Here is a 25,388-nt window from a genome sequence, read left to right on the forward strand (position 1 = left end):
AGGCAAAAGAGGCGAATCATCCGTTTCAATAATTACTTTATTGTTATCAACACCTTCATAACAATGCACAAATATCTACTACTTGCGATGTTTAATTATATAAACAGAGAGTCCTTCCCAATACAATCAATTCTAGTTCAAATTACCTTACAGATTACAATGGATCCGTTTGAATGTAAATTGCTTTTTCAAGAGTACTTCATGAAGCTTCCTGTGGTAAACAGAAGTTTCTTTTTGTTTTTCTTCTGCTTCTTTCCACTGTTCCTCTCTCCTATAGCGTCTGAGGAAACAATCACACAGCTTGTTGGTGCGACGAGCAAAATCAAACTTATTAAACTGAGTCATATGCACTTGTTTTGTAGGGATGCGCACATAACATAACGAACTAGTTACAAGTGAATTGCAAAGCGTTTATAATCTTTATCTTCAAGCTCACCAGAATAAGCTCAGTTATGTAAACTACAGCGATATGTACAAGCTACACAAAAATTAGAAGATCTATCACTGTTAGGAACAAGTATAGATACAGAGAAGAGGAAATGAGTATTACATCGTGGGTGGGCTCTTAATAGGGAAAAGAGTAAAGTCTTTATTTACGATCTCGTTTCTTGCACTGTGCGAGGTGCAGCTTAAGCCGAGCAGTAACTGATCACAAGAACCTGCCTCTCAGATTTGCTATTTTATGTTTGTAAACTTCCAAGACACTACAACATTTTTTCAAATCAAGTTCTTGCAGTTCACCATTTTCACTTGAGACTGTTCATCAGCAGTCCTCTTAACTACACTACCTCTTTTCTGTCATTACTTTCTCATTTGAAAGCTAAGTTGATTTGTCATTGCTCTCATGCGTACGCGCAAAACAACAGCAAATATATTACATTTGCACTGAAAAAGTACAACGGTAGGGCTCGTAACTGGACAGAGAGGTTCCAAGTAAGAGAGCCGGTAAAAGTAGAGTTCGGGTATATGCGGTACTATAATCACAAATGACCACGGAATGGATTAACCCTGCTACACTCTGCTAGCAAATCAAAACGGTTCAGTATAAAGTTTCAACGCGCATGTGTTTCTAAGACCATACCTTGGCCTTCCGGGTTGACACCATTTCCGGTCCAACCAGCCGAACCCAGGGCCTCGGTGAAGGCCGACTGGAAAGTGGGCACTGGTACACAGTCCTCCTCGTCTTCATTTTCAACGGAAGTAACCGTCCTCACCACTGCTGAAACTAAAGGCAGGACAAAGAGGTGTTACAACTTCTGATATCTTAGCCTGTTCCAGGCTTTCGGTCAGTGGGCACGATCAAAAAAGCGGGCGGGCGTCGAGCGGGGCCTAGGACAGACGTCGCCGATCCCGCTCGTCGCCCGCCCGCTTTTTCGATCGGCTCCACTGACCGAGAGCCTGGAACAGGCTACTGATATCTGGACTCGCAGTTAGCCAAGGGGTTGTTAGATAACATAACAAGCAGGAATTTTAAAGAGAACTGTACTAAAAAAGAAGCTCAACTAAGCGCAAAACAGCTGAAAGGTTTTTGATTGGATAACAAGAATTGAATTCTGCGAAGATTGACTAAAATGGCAACTATTCCAACAGTCGCTGTTAAATAAGACGACAAGAAAGGTTATCAATGATGCACACTAGTAAATTGATTGCATCATACTCAAAAATTTTCTTTTGATTCTGGCCGTACCTGTTTGATTGGGCTTTACCGTCCGTTTGGGAATGTCAACGCCTTTCTTGGACCTCAGTGCCTGATTATGAGACAAAACCATTCTGATCAGTAAGAGTTAAAACTTACATATTCGGAATTTGATTAAACTGACATGTGAGTTGCAATTCTCTGCTAACCTCGGCAAAAGATGGAGGGTTAGCTCCCAGGTCGTCTTGCAAATTGGCTCCACCTACTTCTGCCACTACACCATGACCTTCATCTGACAACAACAAAAAGAATGTTGAACATAAATAAATAAAAGTAATAGTTAGTTCTTATTAACCGAGCTGGAGGTCTGTATGGGAGAATCTTGACCGAGGTCGCGAGTACAGACCGAACGCAGTGAGGTCTGTACACACGACCGAGGTCAAGATTCTCCCATACAGATCGACTTAGCTCGGTTAATAAGATGTCTATTATATGGCAAAGAAGAAAACTTTAATTCGTTTAATGTAACTGGTTTGCTGACATTTCGCTTGCGAACGGCGATGAGCTTAACTTAAACCTGCCGAAATTTACTCGTCCTCTTTACTTTTTTTTTTTTGTCATCAGGCTTTTTGGCACTTCCATAAATGATTGAGAAGAAAATAAAAGAAAATGGTGAACACTTTTATATTTTAGTTTGCTACTTTTTCAACGCAAAATGAAACCGGTCTAGATGCTGGTCAAGATGAGAAAATCTAGACCGCGGTCAATATCGATTTCAGCCAATCAAATTCGTGAATTCGGTAGTTCCCAGTGCTTGAGAGACATAGCCATATATAATATCATGCTATAATAACTACCAGTTAGGTAATTAAGCAAAACGAATGAATAATCCTAACACTTATTTAAGAAGACATCACTCAGAGTGCTTGCAAAGTCAGTTGATGGAAAACCGGTCTTCCCTGCCTTGTTCGCCAGACACTTGTTCTTACGATGTTTTTCAGCTTGCAAAAATTTCTTTTACGTTCTGTTTCAGGTTTTAGTGGCAAATGTGCATGGTTTCATTCCTAGAAAACTTCTGCTGAAAAGCCCCTTGATTTGTCGCAGTCCCTATGCATTCCTTCGCAGAAGTTCCAAAGACATGAAGCTATTTAATATTAGGAGAAACGTTTAATACCTTGGCTAGCCATGCTGGCAGCAAACTGCATGAACGGGCTGGGTGAAGGGTTATTGGGTGGTGATAAGGCCGGTTGACCTGATTGAGCAGGAAACTCTAAATCACTCGCAAGGTCCAGCCGTTCAGGCACCACAGATCTACCTTTAGGATGAACACAACTGTGTGTTAGATTAATTAAAAGATATTTGAAAAGTTAACTTTCATACACACTGCAGCATGGATATAATGGGAGCTGTTGTATGGGTGAGAGTGGGTGCTTTTTTGAGAGCTCTGACAGGAGCTTTTGCGACCTGCAATATGGTACCAGTGAACTTGGCGCACTACCTCTGACTAATCAACAAACAAGGGAACTCATTTCTAATACAAAATAAATTACAGTGGAACCCCACCTTATGGTCACGTCGTTATTACGGCCACTTATTTTGTCCCGGCAAAATGCCCATACATTTTCTTTTAAGAAAACCCTGTTGATGCTGCTACCCCCTTAATACGGCCAATGGCTATATTCTGAAATCCCAACCTGCATAAACCTATATATTTTTTTTACCCCGTTTATACAGCCACTCAAACCAGTTATGTTCATCTTTCCATTGTTAATATTTTACACACTGATTCAAGTTTCAATTTTGTGGAAATTGTATCTGCATTCAGGATTCTCATTAAAAAAGCAGTTGTTTAGAAGTGCAGTTGTGATTATCTGTCTGGACGTCACTCAATTTAGACCACACGAGGCTTGACCCTACCCCGTTAATATGGCCACCCAATTTTTGTAGCCCATGATGCACTGGTGACCAGATTAACGGGGTTCCACTGTAGACCGAAAGCAGCAGGAAAAAGAAGAGCTGTTAATCTCGTTTTTTACATACAAATGAGGTTTGTATTGTGTGGGCTGATAAAATACACGTAACAGCTATTTGCTATTTAGTCGTTAATACAATTGAGCCTGCAACACATGCACAGCACTATTCAGACTGACTCAGTTGCCACGTTTGCATGTCAAGCTGCTTGGAACTATAATAACAGCTATTTCAGTCAAGCTGCAATATTTTAACACTTACTGGCAGATCTAGCAGAACTGTAAGAAGATCTACCACTACCAGCTGTAATTTTGAGTTCTCTCTTCTTTTCCATTCTTAACTTCTTTTGTCGCTGCTGTTTCCGGTGGAGTAATTCCCCTAAAGGCAAGTAAAGTCAATAAATGATCGTATCAGATGCAACTGTTCTTTGTAGGACTATATTGTGTATACCAGTAATTATTGTAGAAGAGACCCTTCACTAAACCTTTAAGGACGTTTCTGCAAAAATTTACCAACATTGATTTCTTCCGCGACTTTTACCACTGTAAGATGATGAGTTAATGCAGTTAAATGCAATTTAACGGAGTTAACAACAAAGAGCGCCAGTGTTGTCTGGAGTCAGCGGCGTTTCATACATGGGCATGCGCCAGATCCCATGTGCTCTTTGACTGAAGTGTGTTTAGCGTTACAGGCGCTAGCGTGTTATTTGCGTGGCAGTTCATGAGACCTCATCTTCAAGGCTTCCTCCCGGAGTAGCGTGTGCATTATTTGTTCTTCGTTCGTCGTTTTTTCGAATCTTGCCGTTGTTTCTTTCGTTTGGTATGGCACATCGTCGTGCAACAAACAACAGTGTGGCCGCCATGTTGGATTCAAGTCAGCCTTCTTCTTCAGCCGATTCTCCCTCTTCGGTCGTACGTCCTCCCATTTCTTCGACTCCGGTGTCCACTCCGCCCTCCTTCGTCCTCTCTCAACAGGACCTCAGTCAAGCGTTTTTCACAAGCCTTGGGGGATACGGTACCTCGCATTTTGGCGGCTTTGCAAAGTCACTCATCGAGTTCTTCGACAGCGGGAAACGCGGCGTCGGGCACGACGTCATCCGGTTCTGTTGTCATTAACCAACCACTGCCTTCTTCTGCAGGCCAGTCCTCAGGTAATTTGGTCGTTCCTCCCTTTATTTCAACATACTGCACGTTAGGCAATTCTTCTTTATCTTCGCCATCGTTGTTTGGTTCTCGTGGTGCTGCGAATGGATTGCCATCTTCCAACCAGTCTTTCACGCCATTGGTCTCCTTTGGTTCTAATTCCTCCATCGCCTCTACCTCAACATCCTTGAATAGGCCGTTTGTTGTTGGCCCCGGTTATTCCCCTATCCCGGAGAAGCTGGTGACAAAAATTAGGTCTGGCCAATTTGTGGATCTTGCTGACTTGCTAGCAGAGAACTTGAAAGCCCAGGAGACAGAGCCCCAAACGTACCTTGATGGCAAACTTCTCGTGAGTTCTTCCAAGAAAAGGGTGCAAGAGATCACTGATATCGTGACATGGGTTGAAGCATTCACTGTGTACTCGTGGATCTTCTGCTGTGCTCATTCTTCCAGATGGCAGGACATGACACAATACAAGCTGCTAATTCTCAAGACGTCGCGCCAGTTCCCTGGGAAGGCTTGGCTCCATTACGATGTTGCATTCCGCAAGGACGCAGCTGCTGCAGGTTTGGTGGACTGGTCTCACATGAACCATGATTTGTACAACTTCCATACTCTTTCGTCACCTCTTCCCCAGTCAAGCCAGCAGCCAACCACTTCGTCTTCAGCTTCAATTTCGATAGCCGGTTCATCCACCTTTTGCCGATCTTGGAATGATGGCACCTGTCGCTGGACCTTTGGTCAATGCCGGTACCTCCATCGCTGTGAGAAATGTGAAGGTGATCATCCACGTGTCAACTGTCCATTCCGGGCCTCAACCTCTTCCTACCGGCGCTCCCAGTCAACTCCCCCATCCCAAAGCAAACGTCTGCGGCGTTGAAGTGGGATCCAAACCATATGTAAATAGCGTACATTCATCTTGTTCAGTTTCCTTTTCAAATTTTTTGATTCCTGTTCCTGTTAATGTTGTTGTTCCTGCACCACAAGATGCTTTTGGTAATGACATGCCCTCCGAAGTGGCACACCATGCTTTGCCCTCTTGTTCTTTGTCCATTTTGGGCGCCCCGCAGCAAGACCTGGTCCCCCCATCCAGAGTAACCCCCATAGACGCGGAGGAACTTCGGCATGAACTGTGTTCTTACCCCGACCAAACGCAAGTGGAGTACGTGATTTCAGGTCTCACAAATGGTTTTCAGCTGGGTTTTGACCCTCGGGCGGTATCTTTAAAATCGGAGAATAAAAATATGCCTTCAGCATCCCTTCAGCCTTCAGTCATCGACCAGTATCTCCTCACGGAACTCGACAAAGGCCGTGTATCTGGCCCCTTTGCTATAGCCCCTATCCCAAACCTCCATGTGAGTCGCTTTGGAATTATCCCGAAGAAGTACCAGCTTGGAAAATGGCGGCTTATCTTGGATCTGTCTAGTCCTTTAGGCCATAGTGTCAATGATGACATTCCAAAAGAACCCTTTTCAGTGCAGTACATGAAGGTTGATGATATCATCGATGGGATCATGCTTCACGGCAGAGGAACGCTGTTGGCAAAGTTCGATGTGGAAAGTGCTTACGGTAATGTCCCTGTCCATTCTGATGATCGTTACCTACTTGGTATGAAGTGGCGTGGGAAATATTTTATTGATATGGCGCTTCCATTTGGACTACGCTCTGCTCCTTTCATCTTCTCGTCCATTGCAGATATGCTCGAGTGGATCCTCAAACACAATTATAATGTGAATTTTCTTTTACACTACCTGGATGACTTCCATACATTGGGCCCTCCTAACTCACCTGTTTGCCAGAACAATATTGATACTTGTGTTAAGCTATTTAAAAAGTGGGGTATTCCTCTTCACCCGAACAAATTGGAGGGGCCATCCACTTGTTTAACTGTGCTCGGTATTGAGCTCGATTCTCTCTCACTTCAGGCCCGTCTGCCGCAGGATAAGTTTGATCGTATTGCTGCACTTCTGGAAGCCTGGTCCCTCAAACAACATTGCACACGGAAGGAGCTGGAATCTCTCATTGGCAATCTCCAACACGCATGTAAAGTAGTTCCTCAGGGGCGTACCTTCTTGAGACGCATGATCAATTTATTGTCAGCCTTTCGACGTGATAGCCACCCAATTAGGATCAACCAAGACTTTCGCTTAGACCTCCGTTGGTGGCGAGAATTTTTCCATTCTTGGGGTGGTCTCAGTTTCCTGCTTTCCCCACAGTGGGCGACCTTGCCTGAATTTTACGTTTCCTCAGATGCTGCTGGTGCTCGGGGTTATGGTGCAATTTGTGATCATGAATGGTTTGTGGGTGAATGGTCAGCTGTTCAGCATCCCTTGGCAATTGCCTACAAAGAGTTGTTTCCGGTGGTTATTGCAGCTTCCCTATGGGGCCACCGATGGGCTTCTAAACGAGTTGAGTTCTGCTCCGACAACATGGCAGTCGTTAGTGTTTTGCGTTCGGGCACCACGAAGGATCCGAACATGATGGTTCTTCTCCGTCACTTGTCACTTGTGGCAGCCCGACATTCCTTTGCCTTTACTGCCTCTCATACGCCGGGTAAAGACAACTCGATTGCTGATGCCTTATCTCGTTTTGATTTTCAGCGTTTCCATCATCTTGCTCCTCATGCAGCTCCTGGGGCGACTCCAATTCCGTTAACGCTGCTGGTTCAGCTGCCCGTAATTTGACAGATAAATGCCAGTTCTATTTGACCAATGGCCTCGCACCTTCTACTCGCCAAGTTTATGCTTCGGCTCAACGTCAGTTCTTAGATTTTTGTAGTCAGGATACTCCCTTCGAGCCAAGTCAGCCTCTTTTACCAGCCAGTGAACAAACTCTGATGCGCTTCTGTACCCATTTAGCAGATCGTCTTCACCATTCTTCCATTAAAGTATATTTGTCTGCAGTCCGTTCTTTACACATTGACTATGGCTTCCCAGACCCAATTGTCAACCGTCTTCAACTTCAGCGTCTCTTACGAGGGATCAAACGTCATCAGGGCCCAAATCTCCCTCAGCGCCAACCAGTGACAGCCGACCTTATGTCTGTTTTGCACAAGTCTTTAGATTTTATCAACCCTGACAGTGTCATGCTATGGGCAGCCTGCTGTCTTGGCTTTTTTGGGTTTCTTAGAGCTGGTGAATTTACGACAAATGGTACCTTTGATCCATCTGTTCATTTGACCGCGGCAGATCTTCAAGTAGATTCCTCCACCAATCCCCAAAGCTTTCAAGTGTTAATCAAGTGTGCAAAGACTGATCCTTTCAGGCAGGGTTGTTTCATCTATCTTGGCCGTGGTTCCCTTCCTCTCTGTCCTGTGACTGCATTAACAAACTACCTTCATCTTCGTGGGCCAGGCGCCGGACCTCTCTTTATTCACCAAGATGGCTCTCCTCTTTCTAGATCTCGGCTTTCCTCGTTTCTTCAAACCACTCTACAGGCAGCAGGTATTCCTGGAAAGTTCTCGGGTCATAGTTTTAGAATTGGAGCTGCTACAACTGCTGCCCAGAGAGGTGTTCCTGATCATCTCATTAAGACAATGGGTCGCTGGTCGAGTGATGCTTACTTGTTATATGTGCGCACACCTGTGGAAACCATCCTTTCAGTAGCTGAACGACTTGCCTAACAGGTATGGTTTTTGTCACCAGTTTGCCAGTTACTGGGTGCCTACGGATTTGGGCATTTTTCTCGGGGCTCTGGCCTCCCCATCCATGAGCCCCTCTCTTCTCCGAGCTGGCTAGCGCGCTGCTCGGAGGTCCTCCGGCTTGGCGTGGGGGCTCATGGCTGGCTTGCCAGGATTTGCCAGCCATGGGAGCAGTCTCCATCTAGGAGCTGGCTGCCAATAGTGGAAGCTCCTGGATATCACAGGCACCCAGCCTCCATTTTGCGATGCAGTTGTTAAATGCAGTTAAATGCAATTTAACGGAGTTAACAACAAAGAGCGCCAGTGTTGTCTGGAGTCAGCGGCGTTTCATACATGGGCATGCGCCAGATCCCATGTGCTCTTTGACTGAAGTGTGTTTAACATTACAGGCGCTAGCGTGTTATTTGCGTGGCAGTTCATGGGACCTCATCTTCAAGGCTTCCTCCCTCCCCCCCATTTCCCTCCCTCTTTTCCACTGTTCACACAGTGTGACGGGTGCCTGCTCTCCCTTCTGCGTGGGGGCTCATGGCTGGCTTGCCAGGATTTGCCAGCCATGGGAGCAGTCTCCATCTAGGAGCTGGCTGCCAATAGTGGAAGCTCCTGGATATCACAGGCACCCAGCCTCCATTTTGCGATGCAGTTGTTAAGTTATGTCAGAAATGTAAAAGAAAATGGGGGATCACCAACTCCGTTTTGGAGAAAATGTGCCCGGAAGAACACCCTAAATCTGAAAAAATCGGGCTTCGTTAGCGAATAAGGCCACAGTGTCTGCAAGCCCAAAATATTGCAATTAGATCTTTGAAGTGAAATGTTCTCTGCCAAATATTGTTCAAGTGGACCTATTAAGTGAATTTAGTCAACAGGTGAGGTTCCTTATAGAACAAGTTCACATTTAGCGACCATAATTTCACACATCTTGCAGCCGCAAGATGGCAGGATTCGATGTCCTGTGGACAGAAATCTTGAAATTTTTTTAACTTCCCACATTGATTTTTTGTTCGTTTTGGACAGTGTGGAGATAATTGTAAGTAAAGTCCGTTTCTGGAAAGAAAAGTAGGGGTCACTGAACGTCCAAGATCGTTAAATCCAGGCAAAGCTATAGCAATGGCCATCTGCCCTATCATTATTCATTTTATTACTTAGAACATGCTCTCATGCATGACGTGGCGTGAGAATTTGCGTGTGCAGTAAGGATGCCCAGGAACAATTAGCTTGAACTTCCTTAAGCCCTGATAGGGCCATATCACACCAAATGCTATTGTGAGCTTTATATTCAGTCAATATGTATAAAATTTGGAGAGATCCCATCTGCATGCTGGAAGTATAAAATCAGACCTCCCTCGTAACATATGTCAGACTTGATTAACCAACACATACGTTTTGAAGCTTTTGCCTGTTGCATTTTTATGGTCAGGTGAATAACTAATAAAAACCCAAACACCAAGGGGAAATTAGGGAATTTTTTAGGGATATACTCAATATATTTCAATTCCTGTTTTTCTTTTCATTTTGGACACTCTTCAATCCAATCTGTGACATCCTGTATGTCTGTTGTGACATATCACAAACAATACCTTTCCATCCTCTGTAGGAAAAAAGATGGCACCTGTTACATTTACCCATAATATTCATAGTGCATAAAAACCTTGCAACACTGATAAAAAATGTACAGAAAAGTTCCAAAATCTTCAAATCTAGTATACACAATGTCATTTAAAATATGGCTTTCCTTGTGTCTGATGAGCTGCGTTAGGTTCGCATGGTATTGTAGCAAAATGTACAGCAGCCGTCTTTTTTCCTTCGGAGCATTTGTTAACTGTGGTCTTTGTCTCTATAGTCAACTTTTTGCAAAAATAACGCATTCTGACCAGAGCTTAAGGGCTAGGCTCAATAGCTGAGCTTAGTAATAATTTATTATTATTGAAGATGTCTCTCACCTCTAAAGAAATTGAGTGTTTGATGCGAAACAACTGGAGGCTTGATGTCCAGTTCACAGATGACAAATTCACAGGTTAAAGGAAGATGACTCATGTAGCGGTACTGTTTACGAAGAGCCTGGATAATAAAAGCCACATTAGCTGAGAAGTATTTATTGAAGTCCATTTCAATAAGCAGTTCTTACAATGGCTTGATGTAGCAAGAGAGTAGACAAGAGAAAGAAAGGGGTTAAGGGATTGCTGACTAAGCTAGGAATGATGTAATACCACTTCCTCACCATGTCCTTTTGTCCACTGAAACAGGGAACTATATCCTTACAACACTGAGCAACAAATACAAATAACAAAAGTGAAGACTGACCTCACTTTGGGACAATGCCTCCATTTCTAGGATCTGTGCTGTAATGTATTCTGGACAATTCTCTAGACTTCCATACTCCTAGTAAGACAACAACATAGTCAAACAGAGGAAGAAAATTAAAAATAAAAAAGTGCCATTATTTTGACAAAATCAAGACAGTATACCTTGATCAAGCAGCGAGCATTTATGGGACTCAAGAATACATTTTGGCCATCATCAGCTGTGGAAACAAATTGGAAGTTACAACCTAAAACAATGCAAATGTTTGATTTTACATTCTACATGCAGAAGATGAAACAATCCTACTCAGTAACTTAGTAACACATGGCTGATAAGGAATGTGAAATGTTCCTTTTTGCATTCAATTTCTACAAGCTGACATCTCACAAAATCTCTACACACCCAAGGGTCTCATTAAGGGTGGGGCACCAGGAAAATTGACGAACTGTGATATGATGATTTTGCTTACCTGGTTTGATAATGTAGGGAAAGTTTTTTCTTAAAAAGAAGTTCAGTTCAAAATGTTTCGCTCTCTTGCTGAAATCCCTGCATATCCTGTTTCCCAGGCTTTTAGCCAGGATTTTATAAGTGGGTGTTCAAAATGTGCTATAGGGCCTGCTCAAATGAACACAAAGGATGCCTGGACACCCATCCAGCTTAAAGCCTGCTGTTTCCCACTAGAGCTATTTTTAGTGAAAATCTTTGTAGTGTACCTTGGTAAAAGTAGTAATACTGTGCAGACACATGACCAGGAGACAAAGGCCTTGGAGACTCTGAGTCAGAATCTCCTGATGTACTCTCACTGGTATGCCTTTCTTCCTTCTTGTCATCAGGAGAACCATGAGGATCTTCCAGCACCTCAGCTGTATTGCAGGTTTCCTCCACTGATGAGGCAGCAATATCACAAGTTGAAGCATCATCTGTCAAGCTTTGCCCTTTGCCCCCTGCTTCTTCATCCTCATCAGAGAAGGCTGCCTCATAGTCATCCACACCCTATTAGAATAATTAATTATTTTTGATGAATCCTTTAATTGCCACAAGCTAATACTTAATCAAATATTGTAACTTAGGGATGTTGTTTTGATGTACCATTACTTAAACACTCACAATTAACTGGAAATGTATGGCAGTCACATTAAAGTAATAATATCTCAATGGTACAACATTTCTTACTTGAATCGCATTTGGGGATAGCACTTTCCAGCTGGTCACTCCTTGGCCATTGTTATGGTCCTCATCCTCAAAATGCATAACACCTGCATAACAAAAATTCTAATGATTAGCAAGGAACACGCAGGAAGATGTTTTCACTAGACAGATGCAATAATCACAAGGGGGCAGTCATAATCTGGAGAAAAAAATTAATTAAATTGGCATGAACATTGATCAGTCCTCTTTCCCCTGATCTAATGTGTAATATCACAAGGTAGTTTATTATACATTAATTTCTAATTACCACTCTTCAAAAATGCTCATGCTTGCTTGCATGTTTGAGTTCAAGATCATTTTGATCCAATCCCCTTAAACAAGTTTAGTCTTATACTGGTCTATGGTCATTGTCGGGGAGATATACTGTCTTATAAATTAAACAAAAAATAGATTTACACTTACTCTCTACAAGACTTTTCACTTCTTCTAAACAGTCTTTTGAATCACTCAGACTCTCCTTACGAGCCTGGAAAAGCAACAGAAGCTTTTGTTACTTCCAGTTTTGTAGTTAACTAACATGGCTGGAAAAGGGGTATGGGTGCATGTAGAATGTTCTGAATAATTGATTTTTCAAAGTGAAATAAAACGAAGAGTAAATCAATGGCTGTATGTTAAATTATTATGCTAACATACCCTTATTTCATCCAGTGCTACTTCAATGTAACAGACTTCCTCTGACTTAAAAGAAATAACATGCAAGATAAGTTAAATCAAGTAACCAGAACAAAAGAAATTGGCACATTTCATGATCTTGGAAAGAGAATGTGTGTTGTCTCTCCTGCAGCCTGGTAAGAGAGACATCTATCTAGAGTTCAGAGAGTGAAAATGTAAATTTATGTATTTTGATTTCACATTTACAAGACTTGGGATACATGTAGATACTATGCAGTCCTGCTAAAGGAACAGTTCAAGACATAAACCCATTGACTCCTACAGCTTTTTGTCAAAAACACATTTTTTGGACATTTGGAGATTTTCAGGCTGGATATGGGCCAAATAAGCTTCAATCTACTCAAAAAGGCATTTGCAAAATGACAGCATGCCTTTCTTTCCACTAGCATTCGTTTTACAACATTTTTGCTTGGGCATGTGCAGAAATCAAAATTTTGAGTTTTTGGACGAGAAAGTGACCTATGTCTTTAGGCTTTTCGATTTTTTAATTTTTTTTTTCACCTTTCCTTTCTTCCTTTTCCCTTCTTTTTGCTGCAGTGATCGACCTTCTACTGGGCTTCCTTCAAGTTTAAAACATTCTGAGAAAGCATCATCGAGACGGGCAATTTTTGCCATGGAGTAGCCACGTGTAGTGGCAGGAAATTTTGCTCTGAGTTTTTCACTCAACTGTTTGAGCATTATTGTGCATATCTCAGGCTCCATTGGGCCGATCACTCTGATCTGGGTATCATTGGAAAGATCTTTTCCTCCTGCAGAAGTTAAGCGTAAATGATGCCAATTTTGGTCAAAGGTGATGACATCAGAAGTGGCAGAAAGGCCAAGGCTCGTCACGGCTGCATAACCGGCACAGGAGTCAATGGGTTAAATATAAGGAATCCAATGTTAGATGCCAGGATTTCAGAGATTTTCCAGTGAATTAAGCTGGGAGGCAGTATGCACAGTGTAATATTAATCCAAAAAAGCACAAAAGAGGTAAATCTCCGCACTTACTTGTTCTCTTGTGGCTTCCATAAGCTGAGTACTAAGAGCTGCCTCTTCTGGTGCAACAATCTGGTGGACATGGATTCAACAAAACTGCTATTATACTCAAATACAGTGAGCAATCTCGAAGACTGTACGACTTGATCATTTACCTGTTTTAAAACTTCATCTGGAGAGGCCAGCAACAGTTTTGCGTAGCACGTATCTCCCTCATCTGAGTAAAGATAAAATGTTAACATAAAGCAATTGACCAGAAATCAACTACAAGCCCACAGAGTTAAACTGAAGTATGGCATTTGTCAAAACAAGAAGGTCTGCATTACCATCGATTCCAAAAGGCTTTAATTCCCTCTCATGCCACTGAGCTTTAGGAATGGCAAGCACAGAGTTCTGTAAAAGTGCAACCCAGAATGATTATTGTGGTGTGAAATAAGACCTACATAGATCAACAGTCATGCCATCTGATCATTTATTTTAATTTTGGAAGACTGGTGGGGGAGCAATTTAAAACTGTAGGTGGAGAATGATTGCAGCTATAAAGTCAAACAGTGAACAGGGACAATGTCTGAACTGTAGTCATCAGCTTCAAACCCCAATACTGAGTCCCAGATGGCATGAAATAGCTTAAATACATTGATAAACTTGTACAGGGTTCATACTCTTTTAACCCATTGACTCCTGAATGAAATTGCACGCAACCCACCCCTAAATTTCCGGCAATTTTTTAACATTTCAGAATGAGCATGAGTGCTAAAAATAAATGATATGCGCAGTAACCACACATACAAGATTAGGTTTCAAGACATCGTTTATTTTAAGTTGAAGAAATGAAGGGCCAAAATATTAAAAAATATCAACAAAAAGAACTCAACTTGATGTTTAAAACTGACGAGAAAACAAGAAATTATATTATTGCTTTGCTGCACGACAAAATGCCCAACAGAAGCCAAGAAAATTGAATATGCAAAAATGAGTTATTATTGACTTCGGAGGACAAATTGAAACCAAAATTAATACCACAGAACTTCCATTCTTGTACCATAATGGCTAGCATTTGAGAAAACAACGAAAAATAAACACGAAAGGCACATGTAAAAACCAATTTCAAATCAAGGAATCAAATAATTCCTTTGCTGCGCAACGAAATATTACAGCGCTGCGAAAGAAAGATTAAAGTTCCAAGTAAAAAAGATGACAGAAACAAGCTAATCATTTTGAGATCAATCGTATTTCGAGTGTGCTAAATTAGTGGCCACTTAGTTCTTTTCTCGGCAGTTCTGTAGTAGCTGAATAAGACTCCAAAAAATATATTTGAATGAAGTGAATAAACTAATCGAACAAACTGCAGAGGTCGCCGTAAATTGAATATGCAGAAATCCAGCATGCAAAAATACTGTTCACTTTTAAAACCTAAAATTCCCCAAAACAGGGCACCAAATGAAAGAAACATGAAAGGAAGTTCAATAAAAATAAATTTTCATTCAAGCTGAGGCGAAAAACCTATTTAAAAGCAAAACAAACGCTCAAAATTTCGCAGACATGCTTCCCTGCATGACCACATGTTCAAATTAATTCTTCACGCCAAAGCATAAGCTCTGAGTTTCTCCGGACCACTTTTGCAGTCATTTTATCGGCCGTGGGATTACCAATCGTTCCAAAAGTTGAATGCAACTTTGAAGCAATAATGTACTTGTTTTCTTAAGTCCAGGAAGCTGCTTTAAGTCCGTGATCTGTGTTCAAAACTCACTTGAAAGCGCACTGATCGTCATGATTTCATGGCGGTTGAAGGAAGGAAAAATTCTTCACCAGAAAGGTTTGAGGACCCTGTACTCCTTGATCTTCCATTCTGAGGCCACCTAAACATTAATTTGCATTTTTCTTTTTCCTTTTAAATCCCAAAGCAGTAATTTCTCCATGTTAGGAATGAAAACAAGGCCTTTGAAGTTTGTAGATTTTGCCCGCAGCGTGCCATGATAACCTGCACTTTATGAGCGCACAATTTTAAGAACAAAAAGCATCTATCTAGAACCCCTAAAGTCCTCTAAAAATATGCCCAGTAAGTCGATTCTGATTGGTTTGTTTGTCCTCAAGAACAATAAGAGAACCAATAAGTCTTCAGGGAGGGTAGGAAAGGCTTTTGTTCCCATATGCTTTTTTTTTTTGGGGGGGGGGGCGGCAGCTACGAGCGGCACGGGAAATTGGAGGGGTTTTTCGCACGGGCGGTTATGGGCAGCATGGGAGTCAATGGGTTAAGCTTTCAAAATTCCATGACTTTCAATGACTTTTTCCATGACCTTTCCGAGTTTTCTATGACCAAAGTTAAGCAGTTGTTCTAACAGTAGTATCAAAACAATAATTTATTTAAGGTATTTTCCAGCATTATAATGCCTAAAATGCATGCTTGTGTCTATTTCTATGAAAATTAAAGCCTGTTTCAGAATAGTCTGTTATTTTTTTCCATTTTTTAACTTTTTGCTTTTTTATTCTCAGAAAGCATTATTGCTTGTCCATGACTTTCCACAACCCACAGTTAAATTCCATAACTTTCCAGGCCTGGAAATGGAAATAATAAATTCCATTACTTTCCAGGTTTTCCATGACCCTTATGAACCCTGTTGTAGCAAACAGAATTTTCACTTTACCTTAGCTCGCTTCATAAGCCTCATAGTGATAGTGTCTCCTACTGAAAATGGGTGTGACTCCATAGCAACAACGCTGAAAAAAACAAACATGTTGCCCATTTACTCAAAAAGCATGGATCTTGCAGGGTAGATTTTCCTTCTGGGCAAGTAGCTTTTCATCCTCACTTGCCTGATGGGCAAAGGATTCGGCAAGTCATCTGCCATCAAAAGCAGTGAAAGAGCAAACTAAGACTTGCCAAGGGCAAGCAAAATTTGAGAACTATGTCCCAAGGGCAAGCTAGAATTCAAATTTTTTGCGAGCCTTGAATATGTATAACTTCTTTGATTTGTTAGTTCAAATGAAATAAAGAAAATATGTCTACATTTTGCAGAGATAGTGGTACCTCTTTAAGTCCTTCTTGTGTACAGCTTCAAAACAAATAGGACACTTGTGCCATGACTTATCAGTCTGTGAAAAGATCATTGATGAACATGAATAACTATAGTTTAATGACAGGTACTGAAATCCGCAAACAAACTGCAATGACTTGCTACAGAAATGGCACACAAAAATATCACAAATATAACTTTCTAGGGAATAAAGGGTAAGTTAAGACAAAATAGCACTTAAGGTGTAGGGTATAGGTGTCATAAGCTGTCAAGTGCCAGAATTTGAAGCCTCTTTAGTTTTGACCGTTACTACTTTAGTCAAAATGATGCTGTCCAATTTGTTTGTGCAGAACACCTTTCCAAGCACAATGAAAAATCCTGTCTGTCCTTACCAGACTTAAGTAATGAAGAATACATGACCAGCAGTAGATGTGACCACAGCGAGTTATCTTAGCTATAAATAGAGATTGGTAAAAGCTATTAGACATTGATATAAAATCTATAATGATACATGAAACCACTGCTAAAGTTACCTTGCAATTGTCTAGTGCTGAGAAAATCAAATAAGCCTCTTGCTACATACACATCACACCTCCTGTATAAAGGCCTAGCCACACGGAGCCACAATTGGTTGCATGTTTTCAATTTTTTACAACTCTGTTTGGCCAGGACTTTTGTACACTTAAGACGACTCATTCACATTGGCTTGGATCAGATTTTCACATAAGTCTGTGCAAGGTTTTCAGAACCCAGACTTAAGTAAATGCAAGTTGATCACATGTCATTCTTTGTTGTAACACCCTATTAGCTAATGAAATATATAAAAAAAATTCTTTTCCCTTGACATGGTTTGCTTTGTTTTTGCAACTTCCATGTACTTGTGTCTCTATGCAACAACAAATTCTGACCTCTTTCCACTTTGTTTGGTCAGACACTAACAATGTTTGCTTACTAACAATGACAATCGATCAACATACATACCTGCAACTGGGGGATATAAACAAATTGGACATGATGGCACCTCATGGCTGAAGATTCGCTGAAAGTATAAAACATGATATGAAGACATGAACCAAAAATACTAATTAAATATCAAACACCTTGACATTCATCAGAGTTCGACAAATATTTTTGACAAAACTTGTCCCTGGGAAAGTGGCACGTCAAAATCACTTGCCCAGCAGAATGAGCTAGTTGTCCCAGTTAATAATGGTAGAGGACAAGCGATTCATTGAACTGTAGCAAAATCAATTCACATTATAGTTTAGGAGCCATAATAACAATAACAACTTAAGTTAACAGCTTAAATTAAATGACAATGTATCTGAGTGATGTCATGAATAAACTACAAACACAGAACTTAAAGCTGTCTTTTATTTCCACTATGAGTCTCACCAATACTGTATTTACCTGCAGATAGGTCACACTTTTTCAACAGAAAAATGGGACCAAAATTAGGGTTGTGGCTTATATGCTGGTACAAGTGTTTTGACACTTCATTAATATGCACAAGATCTTAATGTGGTACACTAAATTGGTGTTTTACTGTTCACTTCAAACTGTTCCTCAGTCACAACACATACAGCTAAACATTAAGTCTATATCTGCGAAACATCTTGATTCTCTCTGCAGCAATGAGTGCATCAAGTTTTTAACATATCTTTTGTTTGAAGATGTCCAACACAGCTTGCACGGAATAGCCATTCCTCCTTGTGGGCCTTTAGAGTGCTTCCTTTTCCCAGTTACTTTGCCGGAAATTTCACCGCCATTCTCAATAAAATAGGCTGCAATTCTGCTGAATTCCACTAGCAAATGTCTGACAATTTTCTTCTTGTCGATGCTGAGGTCTTGATAAACAGCCACTGCAAACTTGTCGTCTTCGTTTGATGCTTCTCGATCAGTCAATAACAAATCGCCGATTTTGGGTTTCCAACTGCTTCCATAAACATGGTAACCTCTGATTTCACTATCCACTTCATAAGTGTGTGTAGCTCCACTCATTTCTCCTCTTTAATTTGCGAACTGTGGCTTCTAATTTAGGACGATCTCGATCTTTCACATTCGATTCATGTAATGCAACGTGACAGATAACGTGCACATGCTTGCCGATCTATGCAACCATAGTAACGCACAATTTCTCATTCAATCAAGTTTGATCGCATCAAACTTCAAAGGCCCTGTTTACCTTGTGTGAAAGTAAAATGTGAAGTCATTTCTAGCAAATCATGAAACCAAAAGGTTCTTCCAGGATATTGTATACAGCACCCTTCAAACTTACTGTTGTTACTTATGCCATAGAGAAAAGAAAACGAACAGCAGCACGCCAGTTCCAAGTTGACGAGAGGAACGTTAGAAGGTGGCGATCACAACAAGAAACAAAGGAAAGAATGGATTGATGAGAAGAGAAAGGCTGGTATCGGAATTTTCACCACAGTCATCCGTCTAAAAGCAAAACTGATGGCAAAAGCCAGAAACATTGCTGAGAGTGAGTTTAAAACTTTGGTACATTGGCAGCCCATTCAAAATCTTTTTGAGTAGTAGGCAAGATGGCTGGAGTAGTAGGCAGATAAGGACGAAGGCCCTTGCTCCCTGGGGGGGAGGGGGGTGTTTGGGGGTGAGCAGAGGCATGTCTGCCCAGAAAAAAAATGAAAATATTGTCTTCAAATGGTTGTATTTCATGCAGTTTGGGGGATAAACTCAGTGGAGCCCCTACATAGCTTTTACATAACACTGAAGAGTGTTTTTTTCAAATCACAGTTTACATTGATTACAAGTTTGTGTTCACCAAATTAAAAGATGGACTACCAAGACATCCTGAGTACCTATTTTATTGTCTCTCTTACAGCCTTTGGCTATAGACAAAACACATAACAACCTATTAGCTATATGTTTAAATATCAACATACAAAATGAGAATCCTCACTATTCATACTTGTTACTTTCTGCAATTTCCCTTGAGAGAAATTTTTCTAAGTAACTACATAATAACACTGTTATTTTCCTGCTATTTTAAGTTTTGTTTTTATCATTTAGATCAAAAGTATCAGAATTAAAGAGGAATTAACTGCTGGAGTTAAGAATAAAATTCACAGTCACCTGCATAGTCACTGTTTGACTCTGAGTCAGGACTGCAAGGTGGTAGATCTAAAAGAGACCCAATTTCAAATCCTTTGAGCAATACAGCGTACATATGCAAAAGTATAGGTCAGGGTAAATCGGTAATTTATCAGAGGAATGCAGAGAAGTCCTTAGGAAGTCAAAGATTTTAATCAAACTCTTCAAATCCTTTGAGCAAAACACTGTATAAATGCAAAACTATCAACTTCTACAACTACTCACCTGATATCTTGCGAAAGAATTTGTATATTTTTGCATTAGTATCCTCAGCACGAGCTCGTTTGGATGCCATTGGCGTCGAAGCCATCTTGTTTGTAACTGGAAGAACATTGACTGCTGACCGTTCAGGTGGCTCATTTTCCCATGCAATGTGCAAGGCGTTCCTCGGCCCCAGTTACCCCGCCGCTCTGAAATATTTGTTTGCTCATTCATCCCTGTGCAGCTCAACTCACAAAAAACGTTCGTATATGCTTTTTAGTCACAATTTGATCTAGAAGAGGCTTCATATCAGTTCATTAAGAGCTTTAGCGTGAATTGCTTACTGATTTATGGCAAGTTAAAACGTAAACCTGATTTATTTAATGAACTTATAAGTGTGTAGTAGGCGGCAGATATTTCGTAGAAGGCGGCAAAATTGCTGGCTGCCGGCACATTTTGACTGGGCTGCATTGGTGTCATCACTTCATGGATCGACATGACTTGTCGATTCACCAGAGAACGACAATTTCACAAAAACTGCCTGAGAACTTTGAGGAGAAACTTCAGAAATTTCAAGCCTTTATTATTGCTGAGCGAAAGAAGTACAAATACAAGCTCTAGCTGATTGGAAACGCAGACCAAACTCCACTTACTTCTGACATGCCTGCAAATTCTACGGTGGACTTAAAAGGAAAAAAAAACAGTGTCAATCATGACAACTGGTCACGAAAAAGATCGCTTCACAGTGATGCTAGCCTGCCTAGGAAATGGAACAAAACTTTCCCCCTATGTGGGTTTTAAGCAGAAAACTTTACCAAAGGATTTAGTGCTGCCACGAGGCATACATGTTTGCGCTCAAGCCAAAGGGTGGATGGACGAATCACTAGTGAAAGAGTGGTTAAACGCGGTCTGGTCCAAAGTTGGTGGACTTCTATGAAAAAGAAATCTCCTTGTGTGGGACTCCTTTAGAGCTCACTTGTGTGACAATGTTAAATGGGTTTTGAGAGATTCATGCACAGATGTGGCTGTAATACCGGGCGGGATGACAAGTCTTTTACAACCGTTAGACATAGGCTTCAACGAGCCCTTCAAAGACAATTTAAGGCAATATTGGAACAAGTGGATGCTTGATGGAAACCACACATTCACACCAGCAGGCCACATTCGTAAACCTGACCTCAGCCAGATTTGTCAGTGGATTTTAGACAACTGGAATTCCATTTCCCCTGACACCATCAGACATTCACAAACGCACTTGATGGTACAGAAGACGATATTCTTTGGCAAGAAATGGACGAGTCTGATCCCTTTGTTGATGATGACGGAGTGGAGTCAATTGAAGACAAAGAAGGTGAACTGTTCTATGCTGGGGAAGATGAAGTTTCAGTCTTGGATGTTAACGAACAGGAATACCGTGACATTTTTGGTGAAAATGACATTGATGAAAGTGATTTTATTGGATTTTAATTTTGATATACTGCAGTGTTACGATTCATTTCACACATGTTTGTACATAAGGCGCACAAATATGCCTTTGAGTTACTCTGTATATAAAATGTCAGCAAAAAAGTTTCGGTTTACTGTTTGAACATTTCCATGTTTGTATATATGGTTAAAAATAAACTTGACTTGATACATATCAGCTGCTGTTGATTTAAGACTTTGCTTTGCCTCAACCTCAATAATTTTTTTCCACGAAAAACAATTGAAAATTTGGCATGCAGCTTATACGCGGATGCAGCCTATCCGCGGGTAAATACGGTAGTTAGAGGATTGTTTCGGGACCACAATGCGAACAAACCACAGCTTTACCAATTGGCGTATTCTTGAGGGGTATGTTCATACAGTCATTTCTCATCACACAGGCAACATGATTTGTACTCTTGGCATGGGCATAAAGTGGATCCTTTCCAAATTTGTCACTTCCCATTACCAGTGGGCTCTTTGGGTCTGAAACATTTGGCCACACACAGCACATTTTACACTTCATGACCCCGTGTGTTGTGTCCATTGTCAGCCACAAAAACTCTTTCAACTCATCTGTGTTTCTTTGCATTGTATTCCTTGTTGTATTCATCACCTTTCGCCTTTTGCGTTTCACTTTGTCGTACCCGGAGTACAAACAGTGTCGCAGGATTTTGTGACAAACTTATCCATAAATTATAACTTGTACCTTGAACTTTGATCCATGATATGGCGGAAAAACATGTTATAAGGGGTATACAGCCAGGTCTTCAGAGGCTTACGCGGAAAGTACTGGGTATGAAACTCATGAAGAGATGTAAAATGGCAATTGAAAAGTAAAAGAAAGTGATACGTAGTTATTGCATTTTGAAAAGCTTTTATGGGAATTACTCAAGGTAACCATTGAATACTTGGATATCTATAATTTATCGTGCAAAATTGCTTATAAGTCAAGTGCTACGGCCCGGCAGGCTTTTTCTAGAAATAAAACACTTGCTCTGTATTCTTTTCAACTTGTCCTGGGCCTCTGGGCCTAGTATTTGTGGGACCCTGATTCATTGGTGGATATCTTACTCAAAACACAATTCATGGCTACTAACATTTTATCTTATGTTGGCACAAGCTGAATAATGTAAGAAAAAACTCACCACTTGCTCAATGAAATCCCACTCCACAAGCACATCAGGATCCATAGCATGAATGGTATAATCACCAGAATCAGAAACGACAAACTGAAAACTGATAAGATCAAGAAAAAAATCAGGTAACATAACTTTTCAAGTGACAAAAATATGAACCAAGCTACTGGAAGTGCCTCACTGACAATATGCACCAGCTGTCTTCATCAAATTTCTTAAGAAAACCGTAGAACTAACCTCTACTCTAGTTTATTCAATTTCAATTTACTTATGTAGTTCCAAGGAAAATACTTACTTGGCTTGAATGAACTGTTCTTTATTAAATGGAGTGTACTTTTTGATGCCACTTCTTGGGCGATAAACAACTGGCTTTTCTCTTGGAGCATACTTGAAGTTCAATAAGTGGTTTAATGAAGTGCCATACTTTTTTGAGCTTGCACCAGGACCAGTCACTGGATTATCGTGCAGGAAATCAGTCACAGAATCCTAAAGTAATTTTATGGTACAAATTAAGTATTTCAAAACAAGTTTGAAGCCACATACGATGTAACACTGCATTTATTTAATACACTTTTGGCTGATGGCATCCTGTAATGTTCCATGTTTAATTCCTTTATCAGCCCTCTACTAAGATTTGACGACAGATCTAGCTTTCCATAATTTACTCTAAAATCAGACATAGAGGTTTACAATGGAGTTTCATCAAGCGAAAACCAATCACAAAGGCCACAATCCATGCAGTGAACTAATCAAAACTGGAAGCAAATGCACACAGCCACAGTAGTTTCTTCAACATTTTCAGCAGGAGGTCAACTGGTTTTCACAGGCATGTAAAAGCTCTTGAAATGAACTTTTCTATAAAAGAAAAAACGTTTCTCTAGATTGTCAAACCAGCAGGTACAATCATCTTCACAGAGGGTCAATTTGCCCAATGCCCAGCCCTCAACGAAACCCCTATAAGCCAGCATGAAGTAATGAAGCACGAGAAAAAAAGGGGCAGCATGTGTTTGTTTTATAACGCACTTCTGATTGGTTGAGAAGGTGGCACAAGTTTCTTAAACCCTCTTTGCAAAGCGCAGTAATGCAGAAACCAAAGTACTGTAAATTTGAATTATGAGTACTTTTCACCCTGAACTGAAATCCACTTCAAAACAAGTCAATTTATTGATAGCAAGTAAAAGACCTTCTTTGAATCCACACTGGTTTGATAGGGTCTTCTTGCAGGAGGTCTTCTGTCAGCCACAGTTCCTCGTCTCTGTGGTTGATTAAACCCATCTCTCCTATCAGAGGAGTCTCTTTGCTGTCTCCAATGTTCTTGACTGGGATATCTTCCATTAAACTGACCTCTTCTATTTCTACCTCTCCCATGACCTTTATTTCTAGGTGCTAAAGGAATATAATTATTATTTTATGAGTAAGTTGAAAACTAGCTGTTTTGTAAGTAGGTTGAAAGTGAAACTGTTTATCAGCAAGTACATTATTAGCTCTCCAAGCTTCATGCAGAACTATTTTAATTTAGCCAAGATTAAAAATCATTACTTTCAGTAAATATAGGGCTAAAACTACCACACTAGCTCATTCTTCTGACTGCATCATACAGCAAATTGAAATAAAAAATTGATTTATCAAGTTGAATTTTGGCCATGAAATAAATAAATAAATAAATAAATAAATAAATAAATAAATAAATAAATAAATAAATAAATAAATAAATAAATAAATAAATATCTTCATTGACCACTCCCCCAATAGTATGAGACAAATAATGTAAATGAACATGACATGGTGGTTAAAAATCTCAACTGGCAGGAAGCAGACTAGTTGGCTATTTACAAACTTGGCCAAGGAGCACAACTCGGTACAACAGAGAACAACACCAGCTTGTGGTCAGTACCGGACTTGAACCCCGACCTACATTTCAAGTCTGGCACCCTCACTGTTCAGTCACGAATGTTATTGCATAGGTTGCCAGTTGAAAAGTAGGCACCGAAAATGTGCCACACCCTCCCAGGTTGTCTGGGGACATGTTCTCCCAGAAAATTGCAAATTTACCCATCAGATATCTTTTTACTACTGTCGATGTAAACTTACAATTATGTCAAAATTCTCTAAAAAAAACTGTGAAACCAGGAATACATTTTATTATTCAAAAGTGATGAAAAACATTTTCCCAAAAAGTGGCAAATTGTATCCTATATGTCATGAAGACAAGAACACTTCCTTGTGTCTCTGTGAACCTAAACACCAGAACCGAGTACACGGACATCCATAAATTTCGGAAAACACAGCCGAGCATGTATAGAGAGACTTAAGACTTTGACACGAACAGGAATAAACTGCGAATTAAGAAGTTTTTGTTAATAGTAAATTTACAGGAAAATACCGCCTGTCACATAGTATCTCATCACCTAATATCAAATAATTGTACAACTTTTTGTTTATTATTCTTAAGCTTACCTGGTTCTCGTCCATTCAGCTGAGAAGGAACAACTACTCCTTTCTGGGCAGCTGTTCTTCCCTCCATTTCCTCGGGGTTCTCGCACATCCACCGCCCAAATTACTGTTCTATGAAGTTTTGAATTAAAAACTGAAGTGGAATAAACGGTCACTCCGAAAGGAGAAAAAACGTTTTCGACCAATTCTTGCATAAACATGGCGCAAATTTTCACAAAGCCATACTGAAACCAACGGAACTGAAGCGGTGTTTTTTTGTCGTTGTGTACAAAGTTGGCAGTGGTTTTGGGGTAAAAATGTACAAAAAATAACAAGGGAACGCTTGCTCCCTTGTAGGCTAGATGTTTGTGTCCCTAACAGGGACTTTGCAGTCGCAAATACGGTCGTAAATGTAGTCTCTCCGGCTGCTGTAATCAGCGCCAAAACGCAAAATAGCGAAGAACGGCCAGTGACGTG

At 40.6% G+C, this 25,388-nt stretch overlaps 1 protein-coding gene across 1 annotated transcript; it reads right to left on the bottom strand.

The window, feature by feature from the left end:
- Window positions 1–19: 19 nt before the first annotated feature.
- LOC145462379 (E3 ubiquitin-protein ligase RNF10-like) lies at window positions 20–25,344 on the bottom strand. Its single transcript, XM_081445889.1, has 24 exons — window positions 24,936–25,344; window positions 23,662–23,864; window positions 22,774–22,964; window positions 22,488–22,578; window positions 17,542–17,599; window positions 16,953–17,014; window positions 16,575–16,639; window positions 16,192–16,264; window positions 13,873–13,939; window positions 13,702–13,763; window positions 13,559–13,618; window positions 12,530–12,574; window positions 12,299–12,362; window positions 11,861–11,943; window positions 11,401–11,680; window positions 10,852–10,907; window positions 10,688–10,765; window positions 10,327–10,444; window positions 3,869–3,985; window positions 2,811–2,951; window positions 1,846–1,928; window positions 1,688–1,748; window positions 1,082–1,225; window positions 20–280 (listed from the first exon to the last, which is right to left on the bottom strand). Exons 1-24 carry the CDS (start codon window positions 25,021–25,023, stop codon window positions 189–191), a joined length of 2,382 nt encoding a protein of 793 aa, XP_081302015.1. The 5' UTR covers window positions 25,024–25,344; the 3' UTR covers window positions 20–188.
- Between the last annotated feature and the right edge of the window lie 44 nt (window positions 25,345–25,388).

The sequence above is a fragment of the Orbicella franksi genome, chromosome 12 (genome assembly GCF_964199315.1).
Source record: "Orbicella franksi chromosome 12, jaOrbFran1.1, whole genome shotgun sequence".
Classification (NCBI taxonomy): Eukaryota; Metazoa; Cnidaria; class Anthozoa; order Scleractinia; family Merulinidae; genus Orbicella; species Orbicella franksi.

Excerpts from the sequence above, each read along its gene's own strand:
- LOC145462379 (XM_081445889.1), bottom strand. The coding sequence starts at position 25,023 with ATGTGCGAGAACCCCGAGGAAATGGAGGGAAGAACAGCTGCCCAGAAA. Across the intron at positions 17,015-17,541 it reads TTTATATCCCCCAGTTGCAG|CTAAGATAACTCGCTGTGGT; the intron begins GTATGTATGTTG and ends CTCTATTTATAG. Across the intron at positions 3,986-10,326 it reads AACACTCAATTTCTTTAGAG|GGGAATTACTCCACCGGAAA; the intron begins GTGAGAGACATC and ends ACTTGCCTTTAG.